This window comes from Ctenopharyngodon idella, chromosome 13, assembly GCF_019924925.1.
Source record: "Ctenopharyngodon idella isolate HZGC_01 chromosome 13, HZGC01, whole genome shotgun sequence".
In the NCBI taxonomy this organism is placed as follows: domain Eukaryota; kingdom Metazoa; phylum Chordata; class Actinopteri; order Cypriniformes; family Xenocyprididae; genus Ctenopharyngodon; species Ctenopharyngodon idella.
The window spans coordinates 9,585,227-9,600,435 of record NC_067232.1 but is presented as its reverse complement, the minus strand read 5'-3'; the positions used below and the strand labels follow the sequence as shown (position 1 = coordinate 9,600,435).

At 35.5% G+C, this 15,209-nt stretch overlaps 1 protein-coding gene across 2 annotated transcripts; it reads right to left on the bottom strand.

Moving 5' to 3' along the window:
• Positions 1-8: 8 nt before the first annotated feature.
• On the bottom strand, positions 9-11,606 carry chuk (component of inhibitor of nuclear factor kappa B kinase complex). 2 transcript variants are annotated; one of them, XM_051916424.1, is made up of 23 exons: positions 11,441-11,606; positions 11,166-11,230; positions 10,812-10,916; positions 10,549-10,643; positions 10,280-10,397; positions 10,092-10,161; positions 9,907-9,995; positions 9,738-9,827; positions 7,740-7,864; positions 7,525-7,632; positions 7,295-7,430; positions 6,885-7,079; positions 6,679-6,781; positions 6,433-6,556; positions 6,176-6,327; positions 6,025-6,086; positions 4,405-4,514; positions 4,274-4,323; positions 3,378-3,486; positions 3,070-3,217; positions 1,469-1,596; positions 1,227-1,326; positions 9-1,091 (listed from the first exon to the last, which is right to left on the bottom strand). In XM_051916424.1, the coding sequence occupies exons 3-23, from the start codon at positions 10,914-10,916 to the stop codon at positions 1,032-1,034; spliced, it is 2,277 nt and encodes a 758-aa protein (XP_051772384.1). In that variant the 5' UTR covers positions 11,166-11,230; positions 11,441-11,606; the 3' UTR covers positions 9-1,031. The 2 variants fall into 2 exon arrangements, with proteins under 2 accessions (XP_051772384.1, XP_051772383.1); XM_051916423.1 differs by having other exon boundaries at positions 11,166-11,600.
• Between the last annotated feature and the right edge of the window lie 3,603 nt (positions 11,607-15,209).

Genomic DNA, 15,209 nt, shown 5'->3' with positions numbered 1-15,209 from the left:
CACACAGATAACGTAATGGATATCACTTTAATTACTTTGTCATGTATACAATAAACACGTTAAAACCGAAGTGTTCTTTCATAAGATGCTTTTAACCCATATCTGAAATATCCTCATATAATAATCCAACAAAACAAAACAAAAATAATATGCAAAATCTTATACAATAGTTTGTGATGAACTGTCTTGTGGGACGCTGATCATCTCTGAACAAAAACATGGTTGAAAATGTGACTTACAAGAGGAATAACATGCCTGAATTGATGAAACTCGTTGATTAAAATTTGCCCACTGATGAATGATCACATTCATTCTTAGCCACCAATACCTGTTATGTAGATGTCTGTTGCCATCATCACTGCTAAATTCAAAATATAAAAAGGACTGTGCTGCTAGGTATATGTTTGACCAAACACATATTTTTGACTAAAACAGGAGGGTGTTTAGTCATGTGTTCCATGACTAAATAATTAAACCTTTCCCATCCTCATCATTGTTCTGCCTATAATTTTGTCTGTTTTAAACAGTTACTTAGGGCTTCACAAGTCATAGTATTTCAAAAAATCACTTAACTGAACATGACCAATTTCACTGCCGGACATCACACCTTTCCAAACATTCACAGTGAGGCTTTAAAGTGCAGATGCTGAACAACCATATTTATAAAAAAAAAAAAAAAAAAAAAAAAAAAAAAAAAACTCGACCACCTAAAATGAAAGTACAATCAGCCCATTTAGAGAACTATGGAGTATGTAAATAAATTAATTTTCTGAGATAGACTGCCTGAATTTTGTTTGCATGTTGTTGGTTCTGTGTCAATAAAAAATGCATTCTCAAAATATATAGAGTTGCTACAGGACTGCAAAATGTGATTTTAACTGAATGCAGATACTGACAAAGAACAAAGAAGTTATTTTATGTTGAACAAATAATACAAGTCAACACAACCCCAATCCAGTGATGATGAGTAAATGTTTTTTTTAAAAGAATGACTGTTACAATTACTTCCTGTCACAGAGTAAACCATGACTCTACAAACGCTGTGATTTAGCAACCAGGGATTCATATTTCGTCCAGCTCCAGTCTTGAGCCTGTGTGGAAGAGAGGGAAAAATGTTTCACCGCAAAGCCGTGAGTGTATTACTGCAGCATATGCAATGTCATGATCGATACAGAATTTCTATGAATTACATAATGAACTTATAAGAAGTGCATAAAAGCACTTACCATTATGCTCTCTGATTTCTCCTCAGTGGTTTCTTGCAGTAAACTGGTCAGCTGACTCAAATAGCGCTGGTTCTCCTCAAGTAAATGATTGACTGAATCACTGAAAACAAACAGCAGCATGTAAAACAAACGCTCGTCATTACATGATCAACTCAGCCACAGTGGTTTGAATCCTAGGAGGTTGTGTTACTACAGTATCACTGCTAGTAGGCAGCTCACTAAGTTTTGGAAGAGAAATTTACCCCTCATGTGGCACTTGTAGGGACATGGGCAGACGAGAGGAGCACTGGGCTTGAGTCTGGTTCCATGTCGACAGTGAGGAGGGCATCTCTCCACTCTGACTCACAGAGCTTCGTGTGGTGTTTTGTGCCTGCAGACAAACACATGCAAGTACAATTGTTCATCATGTGGAAAAAAAAAAAAACAAAAAAAAAAAACACTGCACTATTGTACAAGTGCTTTGACTATGGCTCATCTATTCAGAAGTTTTTAACTTGTGTTACTTAATATGAAACTGTTTTGCTATAACAACAGCAGGATCATTTATTTGTTATGAATAACCTTACACTACCATTCAAAACTTTGGGGTCAGTAATACTGTGAAATATTATAAAATTTTTAAATAACAGTTTTCTGTTTTAATATATTTTAATATGTAGTTTATTCCTGTGATGGTAAAGCTGAATTTTCAGCATCATTACTAAAGTCTGTATCACGTGATCCTTCAGAAATCATTCTAATAAGCTGATTTGGAGCTGAGTAATAATTTCTTTTCAATGTTAAAAATGGTTGTGCTGCTTAATATTTTTGTGGAAACAGACACATTTTTTTTCAGGATTCTTTGATGAATAGCATCTATTTATGTGAAATAGAATCTTTTTTTAACAATGTAAAAGTCTTTACTCTCACTTTTGATCAATTTAATGCATCCTTGGTGAATAAAACTACACAAAATAATCTTACTGACCCCAAACTTTTGAATGGTAGTGTATATTTTGGTTTATGTCTATCAAGTTCCAATTAAGACTGAATGATCAGATGAAGTACTATTTGAGTTAGTTCACCCAAAAATTCTGTCATCATTTAATCACCTTCATGTCATTACAAACCCAGAAGATTTTCGTTAATTTTTTAATGAAATCTGAGAGATTTCTGTCCCTCCATAAACACTGATCAGTGAACATAAACAGAAGCTCAACCCAACCTGCTTGACACGCAAGAACAAAAATCATTGGTTCTTGCGGAAGCTCAAACGTGCTGCGTTAACACACGAGAATGAACCTCATTGGTTCTTTCATGTCATGCTTGAGCTTCCGTTTCTCTCTAACTGATGTGTGAGTTGATAAATGTTTATATGTGAATATAAGCCTAAATTCCATCTTTTCATCATATAAAGCAATGGCGTCTCTTCAGAAAAGTTGGACTAAATCACTCAATTCATATGGATTAGTTTTAACCGTCTTTATGAGCTTTTTGAAGCTTCAAAGTGGTAGTTGCATAGACTGTGAAGAAGGGACAGAAATTTCAGATTTCATTAAAATACCTTCATTTGTGTTTCAAAGTTGAACGAATGTCTTACGGTTTGGAACAACATGAGGGTGAGTAAATGATGAGAGAATTTATATTTTTGGGTGAACTAACCCTTTAATTTTATTTCCAGCAAAAATGCTACTGTTGCTACTGTCAATATGACATTACTCATTCTGTTATATAACATTTTGGTCATATTGCCTACCACAATACACACTAAACCATAACATTAGGAAGTCCATGATCATGTGGGTCGGTCATGTGCATATTATAAGCATATCTGTCCCTGAGATATTAGAAGCATGTGACTTACACAGGCAATCTTCAGTAAGTGCCAGAACTCTCTCTGTCTCTTGATCTGCATCTGCATGACAGTGCTGTCTGCCTCCTTAATGCTATCCAGCTTTCTCTCGATTTTAGGGAAGAGGTCGATGATCTTCTGTTTACTCAGAAGGATTTTACTACAAATAAAAGACATAAGAGCATTGGAATTTTTCATAAAAACAACAACAACAAAAAAAAACGCTAGCATTCATTTACAAACTAGTCGCAGGTTGAACAGTAAATATACGTTCACAATCCTGTTTAATTGTGCATTGGATGGTATTAAATGCTTTTTACCTCAGATGTGCATATAGATCTCTTAGTACCCGGTCCTGATTCTGGACAGTCTGCACAATGACCTTCACCATCTCAGAGCTGTCACTGTAGCCATGCTGAGGGTCTGGCACTAGGAGAAATAAAGAAAACTATATACTGGCCCCATAACTCACTTGTGTAACAGTACTGATGTGTCATTTTGTCTACACAGACAAATTAGCAAAGTACTTGGAATAGGGATGCAACAGTGAGGAAATTGTCCCACCGTTTAATCGAGGGGGGGTGGGGAGTGGCTGACGTTGGAGTTTTTCCCTCTTTTACACCTCGCTTTTAAATCGCCAATTCAAAAAGCGAAAGTAAAATGTGCACAGCCGCATGATGCGGAGCAGAGCGATGGTTTTCAATTTATTCCTATGGAAGCTCAACTTGCTGAAAACACTTCCTGGGGGCGCAATTGCTTGAATGGTGGGTTCATTATTATTCTTAATCAAAAACACATCAACTAGAAAAACACAACTGTTCCTTTGCAGGTTGTCATTAGCATTGGGTATAAATCGAAAATAGGCGCTTTTACATTTCGCTTTGAAATCAAATCTTCCGCCATCGTCTTGTCAGTCAGCTCCTCACTCTCGTGATAAATGAGATTTGACTCCTGCTGCTGGTCTGTGCTGCGACTCTTGTTCGACTCACGCTGCATTGAGCAGACATGTTCAGTTTTTAATTGCAGTGTCTGTTCTCTAAATGAACTAAATGATTTTTATTACTATTAAAAAAAAAAAAAACGCAAGTGATGTAACCGGTGTTGTGGCTGAACACCGGTAACACCAACTATCGCAGCAAACCTACTTGGCAACTTGGAATTGCTCATGGGGTGAATTTTATGCACATATGAGTAGGCAAGCCAGCATTGTACTTACTTTTGCATTTTGCCTTCAATTGTCTGTAGAGTTCAATTGCTCTCTCTTGCCTGTAATGAGACAAGATTTCATCTCAATAGGTTTAAGATCTAATGCTGAATGAATATGCATAGCTGAAAGAATATGCTTACAATTGCTCCATGACGTCTCCTTGACGACGAGCATAAGGACTTCTCTGAAGCTCCACAATTTCTGAGTGCAGAGCCATTATTTCCTCATCTAGATGTCCAATCTCTGCCACCTTCAAAAATAAACAAAACCTGTAAGTTGTTACTAAAACAATGTCATCTCACATACCAATAAATTTACACATGATAATTTACACATATGCTACCGTTCAAAAGTTTGGGGTCAGTAAGATTTTTTTTTTAAAGAAATTAATACTGGAATTTGTAATCAGCAAGGATGCATAACATGGATCAAAAGTTACAGCAAAGACATTTATAATGTTAAAAAGATGACCATTACTGTTAAAAAATATGTATTCAAATCACAAGAATCAAACTTTTGAATTTTTGGTACTGTACTACTGCTGCCTTCACGTGCTATAAGAAATTTCCTTCTTCCCACTTCTGAAGTCATGATTACAAGCTTGTTGTGTTCAAGTGCTTCGTTGTCAGAAAGAATAGGAATAATGGAGGACATCAGGTTTCAAAACACCATTTTTTTAAAGCCAAAATGTATTGAAGGTATTTAATTTTAAATAAAATGTAATGTCCCATTCACTGACAACCATATAAACATTCACCACACAATTTAGATAGTCTGCTTGCTGACGAATCTGGAATTTTGGTCAAATACATGCAATTTCTCTGTGTATAAAACATACAAATATGCTTTAAATGTGATTATTCATATCTGTAAATATGCACTACTTTAATAACAAGACACGGTTATGTAGCCGTTGTAGACAAAACTAATAAAGAATACCAGTCACAGCAGCAATCGTTCTCCCTTTCGTCATGGCCCAACTCGGAAACTCAGGTATTAAATTATCAAAGTTGGGTATCAAAGTTTTCCAGTGGTAAATACGAACTGAGAGGGTATCCATGCTCAATTTCTGACTAGGAAACTTTGTGATAATTCCGATGCACGTGAAGGCAGCATACATCTCTATGATGTGACACGAAGACCATTTAGCTGATCGCTTCTTAAATGTTTCAAAACTAATGTGTATCATTTATCCACAGCCAGGGCTTGACAATAAGGACTGCCCAATGGCCCAGGGCCAGTAGGAATGATGCTCGAGCCAGTTGACAGAACTGTTACTTGCCCGATCGGGCCAGTGCTGCATTGTCAGTGTTGTTTTACATATAATTGCTTTATTCAATTTCTGTAACTGAAAACTACTGATAGACCTACCTGAAAATCCTGAATATCACTATATTTATTTCAACTGTATGTTTTTTCTATTGTTGTGATATTGCTAATATTTGTTCATATTTTATTATAGTTTACTTTAGTAATATTTGAGATTTATATTAGTTAAGGCTAGTAGTTTTTGCTGTGGTATCAAAACTGGAATTGAGAATTGTAAAATTTCACTGGTGTCTGAAATTTGGTGTCATAACCTTATTTATTAAGGTTGCATGGGTCAAACACAACGAAAACAATAACTATTTTAATTTATTTATTTATTACTTTGTTGTGGTGGGGCCAGTGAAAATTTTGGCTGAGCAAGTAAAAATTTGAACCACTGGCTCGACCGGGCCAGTAGAAAAAAATCCTTAGCGCTGAGCCCAGAACAGCACCTGTACAAACGCAGCAGCCTTCTCTTCATTGTCCTGCCAAGCCTTCAACATCTTTTCGGAAGCTTCAGAAAGAGAGGTTGATTTTGTTATTATAACTAAAGATAATGATTTTTTTTGACTATTCAAAAACATTGAGCACATAAAAACTTACATATGCCATACTGCATCTGATCACTGTACTTCTCCAAGTCATACTGTATGCTGCTTTTAAAAAAGTCAAGCTTTGCTTTCAGCTGCTGGGAAAATGAAAACATCATGTTTTTGAATTTTGTAAGGTTGGTGTTGTAGCGAAGAAGGCTCAACCTACAAACACAAACACACAGAGATAACAATGAATTGTAAGTAGAAAAAGTCCCAAAACACAAGTTATACAAAGTAATGTAGGGCATGGTAATGTAATGCACGTACATGGCTGCACGTTGGCCCTGGAAGAGGCGGCTGTAGTCCTCTCGGAGGCCACAAATGTAACTAACTGCCTCACCCCAAACCTTCTTAAGGGTACTCAGAGGGAGCTGAGTTCTGGTTTCCCGCACTAAAACAGAAAAATGGTTCTACTAAAAGTTTACAAAAAAAAAAAAAAAAGTAGCATCTGCAAGGATATTTAAATAAACAAAACTATCCATAGAAGAGGCATATAAATAAATAAATTCTGACCAATAAAGTTCACACTTTCAGGAAGTGTTCTAGCCGTTAGAGGTCCCGAGTACTTGGTCAGGCTCTTGTCAAACAGATATACAATGTAGCTGTCCCATCCTCTCTAATGATTAAAAAAAAAAAAAAGGAGAAATAAATTGTTGCAGATTTACCAAAATGTTCTTTTGGAGAATGAGAACACATTCAAGAGGCCAAAAAATACTTACTACCCCATCTAACACACACTGTGCAGCAGGTTTCCTAGGATCTAACGTGACTCCTGTTTCCTGCAAAAGCTCTTGATTCAAAAGTTCGATTTTGGTCTCGGTTTCAATCCTCTGTTGCAGAGGGTGGAGCCCTTCATCAGGAGCAAGCAGAAAGGAGTGAACCTGGGTCGTAGTCATGTTTAAGATGTGCACAACCTACAAAACAAATCATGCGTCAATTCCTTTTTGCTACTTATCTAGCCTAGACCTCTAATGACTTTCTATCCATGACAAAACAACAGGACACCACTGATCCAAACTAAGCAGATTAACTTTCTTCAGCATGTTGCACTAGTACAGAAGAAAGCTTAAATTAACAGAGTAAAGATGTAACATTTTAATGTAATAATGCAGTAATGCCTATATCAAACCTTCATGTTCAGAATTTGATCTAGAATAGCAAAGCACTGGGGCTGTTTTGTGTCTGGATTCAATCCTCCTCCCCTCTGTACTGGGTCCCACTTCAGCATCAGCTGTAGCAGCCCCTCCAAGGGCTCCAGTAGTGTCCTGTAGTACCGAAAACAATTGGTCAACCCAGAGACACAGAAAAAAGGGTAACAGCAATTAAAAAGCAAAGTCTTTTGGTCTGTATAAAGGCTACCTGCTCAGATTGTTGGGGTACGGAAGGTGAGTGGAAAAGCGGACCTCGCCATTCATATCTTCCACAGCCATTATGTCCTTAGGACCTTTGTTTCGAACTTTGCTTGTCCTAGAAAAAGCAAATATGCTCTATTTTGACTATATGAATGGATTCCATGTGAATGTAAGATATAAGCATTGTGGCATAATCAATATGCAGATTATCAGGACATATACCATTGCACAGGCTGGAGATTGTGAAGAAATGGCCGAAATCCACAGCAGCACTCAAAGATCATGGTGCCAAAGCTCCAATAGTCCACAGTGACTGTGTATGACTTGCCTTCAAACAGCTCTGGAGCCTGAAACAAATAACATAACCTAATCCAGTGGTTTTCAACTGGTTTACTGGTTTCAACCATTACACCACAACCCAAATTTTTAGGAATCTGAACCAAGCAAATTTAATTTTCAAAAAATGGTTGACATACCCACAAGTACTGTCCCACTTTACTCAACATAGGCTATACATAAATTATAAGTAATAAATTGTAACAGTGATGAATAAACATTTTTATAAGGTAAGGCAGCAGTCCCAAACTAGTTAGTAAGTTGGTATGAGCCACCAGAGTCATCAAAAATATAGAATTGGTGGTCATTACCATTGTAAATACAAAATACTAACATGAACTGTTAATAAAACATATGGACACTGATCCTGATGAATAGAATAAACATCATACCCAGCGAACACACAACGTACCACTTACATAATCTGTTGGTACTTTTTGGTAATTGACAATGTAACTACGACGCTGTATGCTCTTAATTTTGACTGCAAAAACAGATTCTATGTGAACCGGCCCTAACAAGTTACGAAAATAACGTTAGAATAATGACACTAGCATTTAGCCTGACATCTCATCTGACAGCAGATAATAAAACAGGAAAACGCAAGATGCAGGTCAGTGGAACGGGGAAAAAAAACCCTGCAAAATCTAGAAACATGTTTTTTGTTGTTGTTGTTTTTTTTACTTGAGCGGCACGTTTTTAGGACACCATATCATGCACGAGACACTGCAAAAGATACAAGCACAAAGGTCAAACACGTCTGTCTAGCGTGTTTACATAGAAAAACTATGGAATAGTAGCCCAGTGGAATGGAAAAGGGCATTCTGTATGACAGAAGAGCAAAGCAAAATAATTTTTGTTTTTGTTTTTCTTTGACTACACACTCCGCGACCCACCCAAAATGGCCTTGCGACCCACTTTTGGGTCACAACCCACAAGTTGAGAAACACTGATCTCAAGATATATATATAAAATATAATCAAGATATTTATTAGGAAAATATATAAACAGATATTACAAAGACACTGTTTTTTTTTTTTTTTATTGTCTTTAAAGAATTCATCTATCATCATCATCATCAGTCATTAAATATGTAGAGATACCAACCCCATACGGTGAACGGTAGTGTAAGATTTTTTTATTGTTATTAAACGAAGTCTCTTATGCTCACCAAGGCTGCATTTATTTGATCAAAAATGAAAACTGTGAAAACAGCAATATTGTGAGACACTATTAAACTTAAAATAAATGTTTTCCATTTTAATATATTCATACCTACAAACTCAAAAGAGGTGAAAAAGGTGACATGTTTATGTACTAAATTGAGTCATCCTCCGCCATGAGAATTTTTTTTGTGATTTTAACATGTAAATGAAGCATTCTGGTGCACTCTGACAAGAAAATAAATGGAAAAAGCTGTCAATGGAGGGACAGAAATAGCTCAGATTTCAAAAAGATCTTCATTTGTGTTCCGAAGATGAAATAAAGTCTTACGGGTTTGGAAAAACAAGAGGGTGAGTAATAGATGACAGAATTTTAATTTTTGGGTGAACCCTTTAGTATCTTTAAGGAAACTGTGATACTTTTTCTATGATGAATAGAAAGTTCAAAGTCGCCAGTCAGCTGCTACTCCAGTCAAAATATTTAAAGATTCTATGATGAATAGGAAGTTCAAAAGAAGTTTTTTTAATTTAAATTAAATTAATTTTTTTTGTAAGATTATAAATGTCTTTACTATCAATTTGAACAATTTAATGCATCCTTCCTAAAGCAAAGTATTAACTTTTTTAACTAAAAAAATTGCAGTGACCCCATACTGAACGGTAGTGTATATTGAATTGAGATAATCGCCTTTTCTTATCACAGATTAATGCAAAGACATACCAGATATTGTAAAGTCCCCACAAATGAAGTGCATAGGCTCCCCTGGTCCAGGTCTTTGGCGTAGCCAAGGTCGATTATCTTGTGGACGAGCTGCAGAGACATCAAGACGAGTTCTGGTTAGAAAAGTTGTGTCTATTTAACAAGAATCAAACTACTAAACAGCAAATACCTTTCCATTGATATCTTGTAGCACAATATTCTCTGGCTTGAGATCTCTGTGAATGATCTTATTCTCATGGAGGTACTGGATTCCAGAACCTGTTGGAAAAAAATATACTGTTTTACTTACCACCCATAATGAGCAATGATAGAAACACCAAAAATACAAATGACAGTTTTGAAATGACACATTACCAACATCATTGAGTAGTGCTAACACTTCACTCTCTTTTAACCCACAGCAATTTTCTGGTTTGCTCAATAACTACAAGAAGGAATACAAAGAGCAGAAATGAGTTAGTATAAATGTCAACAGAGGGCACATGAGACATGATGCAAGGAAAAGGCCCCTTGTCTCACACAACACACACACACAAACAAACCTTTCGAAGGTCTCCCTTGGAACAGTATTCCATGGCTAAAAGTGGTAAATCATTCAAGGCAATGTGCATCATCTCATCAGGCACATCCTTTGCTGTCACCACATTAAGGTGCTTCAGCCTGAAAAGTGGGATGAAAAAATAACAAATTAATAAAGTATATACGTGCGCGCACACACACAAACACATTTACCATATATACACATTATATATTATTAAAATTGTTAACAGTTAATAATATAAAAACATTTAATTGCCATAGATGTACACACTTTTTCATAATCTGGATCTCCCGACTCCATCTATCTTTGTTTTTTGCATTAAGTTCAAGGCGACAGAGCTTCACAGCAATTTTTTCTGAAGATTCCTGCAAAAAATAATATTGAGAGTGAACAATGGAAAACTTTAACATTCAACATTTTCTTCATGTTTAACGGTAAGATAACTAAGCAACAATAGGAAAGAGCAAAGAAAACAACACATAGGCCTATCACATGTAGAGTAGTTAGTAATAACATTAAAGGCAGAGCAATACCTGATTTTGATACAGGTAGACATGGCCAAATCCTCCTGTCCCCAGCCTCTCCTTCATAAGCCATGACCCACAGACCTGATTCTGTCTGAATGGGGGTTTCTCCATCTGTACACATCAATAATACACCTCATCAGACATTTATAATACAAAACCATTGTCATTCAACACTATGACGGCCACTCGTGTTTGATTAGGGTGTAGGCCCTTTAGAGAGGCTAATGTGATATTCTTTACTGTGGACAGCGTAGATGATGATTCGTAAGTGAGACATTTTTATTCATGACATATTTACCTTGATATCGGCACACAGCTAGCAGGCGAGCTAATACAAAGTGTCAGCCGGTAGTGACTTACCTTGCGTCAGCTTGCGTTTCTAACTTGCTTGAACCGACCACATCTGATGTGGAGAATTGTGGAACCTGTCAAACGAACGTATTAATCCATAGTAAACAACAAAACTATCCATTTCATCCTTACACGAGCTATCGGGTCGGATGTTAGATTTGCTAACTGGCTAACTAGCTACACGTAAACAACTCGATGTGAGATATTAGCCTGCAGTCTTACACGCCCCCAAATGTCAGCTTTCCATAACACCAGGCACGAAAAAAACGAGGAACAGACCGCACCTGAAAATCAAAACAACTAAATCTTGCTGTCCTAAAAGAATGATTGGGAACAGCAGTAGCGCTGACTTGCGCACTTGTGTGAAAACTGTTGTTGACGGCGGCCACGCCAGTCAGCTGCTACTCCAGTCAAAATCGAAACAATGTCCGCGCATGCGCGCTTCGTTAGTAGCCGCCTGGGTTTCATCAGCTTTGATCTAGGATCAGTTGGTCATAATCGATGCCATATACAGAAAGACAAAATAAAGCCCGTGGAGCTCTTCAAGTTAGCGTGTCGTCGAGGACCTTCGGAAAATAGCACTCGTTTGTTGTGAAAGTAACTCCAGTGACGAAAATTGGTTTGGATCTTCAAATCATAATTTCTTGTAAACTCTCTGTACGTGATCTACACAAATCATTGGATAAATGGTGATTCATAAATAAATGATTCATTTGACAAATGAGTAAAAATAATAAAATAGATATACTCATAATCAGAATAGTTATTTTTTATTGATTACATGATTACTATTCACAAAATGGAAGTACATTCTTCATAATTTATTGATTCTCACTAATTCTTCTTTTTATCTTTTATATTATCCTTTCTAAAACAGCCTATTGCTTATGTATGTTCAGAAAGTCTTCCAGTTTTGTGTAATTACTCAACTTTTTTTGTGTTTTATTTTGATTGTCTTTATTTTAAAATTACAATAAAGTTCCGTCCCAAACCCCAGTTTGGGAAACCCTGATAGCACTTCATTTTGTTGATAACAAATTCTCAACAATTTGTTTTCTCTTTTTGAGTTACATTTTTTGTCTCAGACGCTTTGGTACATTTCTTGAATCAGCCTTATGATTTGCAAACCAGTAAGTGCATTTCTCGAAACAATTCCTACAAACAGCACCACAATAGATTATCTGCAAAAGCCTGTAACTTGCTCAAAATCCTTAGTTCATCTCTCAAAATTAAGTATTTATGTCAATGAACATAGCAATGCCCTGAGCTGCCCTCAGAATGACAAGTCCTTGTGTCATTGTTCTCAAACAAGATAGTAAAAATGCTTAGTCATGTTGTCAATATAGCAGTGTACTCTGTCAGTATTTCCTGATGTAACTAGTCAACTTAAAAACGTAACTACAATATGATTGACTAAAAACGCGGCGGTCCAGTTAAAAAAAGTTAACTTTGCTTTTTTCCCATTCCACTGCCCACGTTTTTTCAATGCAATAATGCATTTTTTTATTTTTTTATTTTTTTATTCATATGCATGTTGAACATTAACAAAAAGGCAATCATAATTGAAAGATTTACAAACAAGGACTGAGATTACAATCAATTGTTAGGCTACATCACACTCTACATATTCTCAACAATAAGTAAGTTAAAGAAAAAGGAAAAAGAGAAAAAATAAAATAAAATAAATAAAAATAAAATAAAATGTAGGGGTGTAGGAAGTGTTTTTCTTTAAGTTATGGGAGTAAAGATACAATGCTTTGGGATTTTTCATCCCTCTCAGTGTTTCCAGATATACTCGAAATTCCTCTTTAAAAACCAATAATCGTGGAAGAGCTTTGAAAAATTTACATTTGTGTATGTAAAATTTCAGCAAAAGCTACACATTATTTATTACATAAGATACCTTTTTATCCTTAATTAACAAACCACATTTAATAGTTTCCCATGACATTGTCAATCTTACTGTTATTCTTTGCTGCATCCAGCTGGATGCATCCTTCCAGAATGCGTTTACCAAATTACATAGAAAAAACAAGTGTTCAACAGTTTCTATCTCTAACTTGCATATTTGGCATAAGTTTGAGTCTCCAACATTAAATCTTATTCTTGAAAATTATTTTGCAGGGTATATATGATTCATAATTTTGAAGTGCACCTCTTTACATTTAGGGTTAATGAAAGAAAATTGGTTCTAATTTTACTCACTTCTTTCTTCTCATAATGACGAAATATATAAGCTCTCTTTACAAGTCCTGGAAACGTTGTATTAAACAATTCCTTAAAAATTTGTTAGAACATTTTCTATCACCAAAGCTTGCATTTTCTATTGTAAGATGTTGCATTTTAGGTATTATCATCGAATATTTCAAATGTTTATTTACCAATTTAATCATCTGTATTGGAATTAGGGTTGGGTATATACATGATACGGATTTCGGTAAGTTGTACTGTATATTTTAACATACCTTCAGATGTTTAGTCATGTTTATTTTGCGCTGACATTGTTAACAAACATTGTTTGTAGAAAAATATTGGGCAGGATATGAAATAAAAAAAAATGTAATACATTTTTTTTTTAATTAAATACAGATTTTATATCGCCCAGCCATATGGCACGCTTTAAATAGGCCTACTGAATTTTCCATGTTTTAGATAAGCAGTAGTGATACATTACATCACATTATCTAACAATTAGCCCATTCACATCTCTAATTCTTTCTAATTTTCTTTGAATATATTAAGAATCAATATCGGTTCGTAAAAATGAGAATCGATTAAAATCGAGAAATCGATATTGTTTACCCAGCCCTAATTGGAATGTTGTTGATAATTTTTTCATACATTTAAGAGGAGCAACTTAGATTGTATTTACCACAAAAAGTATCATGGCTCAATATATTTCCTGGTGTTTGTTGGGACTGTTTGCCCATGTTTATGATCTTTTGCCTTTTTATTGGATCACGGCTTTGGATTACCCTTAAATTAAACTACTACATTTGGATCCTCAACCATTGTGTCCTGGAGCAGTTTGTGAAAAATATAGCGATATAGTAGACCCTACAGTTTTTCTCAGTCACTTTGGTGCATTTCTCAGATCATATCGGAAATTCTCAAAAATAGGCTACTTGTTCAACCTCCACATCTTAGTCATTTGAGCACATCATAAAAGCAATTTCTCATTGTAACTGTGAATCCTGTCCAGTCTCTTGTAATGAATACTATAGAGGTAATGAGCTAATGAGCAACAGCTGAATGTAATCAGGCATGATGAGTCCAGGCAAAGGATTATGGGAAATGTAGTCCTTGATTGAGTGGCAATAGTCTGGGATAGAGTGCCCTCTGGTGGCTATCAAGGGCACTCCAGCTGATGATTGTGATAGTACAAGATTATCCTATTCAAATCTGTGATAAACAAGTTAAGGCTAAAAGTAGGGTCAAATCCAAAAGTAACAAAGACTAGTCAGATAATATTACCTAAAATTACATTACTAACTACAGTTTTCATAATGTAATTTGTATTCAGCAATGGACTACAATTTGTAAGTAATCTACCCAGCACTGCAGACAGACAGACAGACAGATAGATATAGATAGATAGATAGATAGATAGATAGATAATGTTTTTTCTGTGTCTTCCTTTTTTAAAGACTGTGATTGCTGTCTCTACTTTGTCTTTGACAGTGAAGAGATATTCTTATACCGTAGGTCATGCTTTCTGTTTAGGGTCTGATAACATTCCAGTTTACATCAATCTTTTTCCAATGGTCAAAATTTGCATTTTAGTAGCTTTTATGATTTCATTTATTCTGATTTGGATTTGTTCAGCTGTACTTCCTTCTAAATTCATTTAATTGTGTTGTGCATTTTACTCCCAGGCTGTCAGATTAAGATAACTTTTTAAAAATCTGCTACACTGCTTGTGTTTTTGGTGAATCATATTAAAGAAATATATGCAGATTTTGTTTTGTATTTATAGCAGATAGATATAGAAATAACTAAATAGATCTAAAACTAATCTGTAAAGTCAACATGTAGTTATACCTGACCCAAGAT

Excerpts from the sequence above, each read along its gene's own strand:
- chuk (XM_051916424.1), bottom strand. The coding sequence starts at position 10,916 with ATGGAGAAACCCCCATTCAGACAGAATCAGGTCTGTGGGTCATGGCTT. Across the intron at positions 4,515-6,024 it reads AGGCTGCTGCGTTTGTACAG|GTGGCAGAGATTGGACATCT; the intron begins GTGCTGTTCTGG and ends TTATTTTTGAAG. Across the intron at positions 1,092-1,226 it reads AGAAATCAGAGAGCATAATG|GCTCAAGACTGGAGCTGGAC; the intron begins GTAAGTGCTTTT and ends TCTTCCACACAG.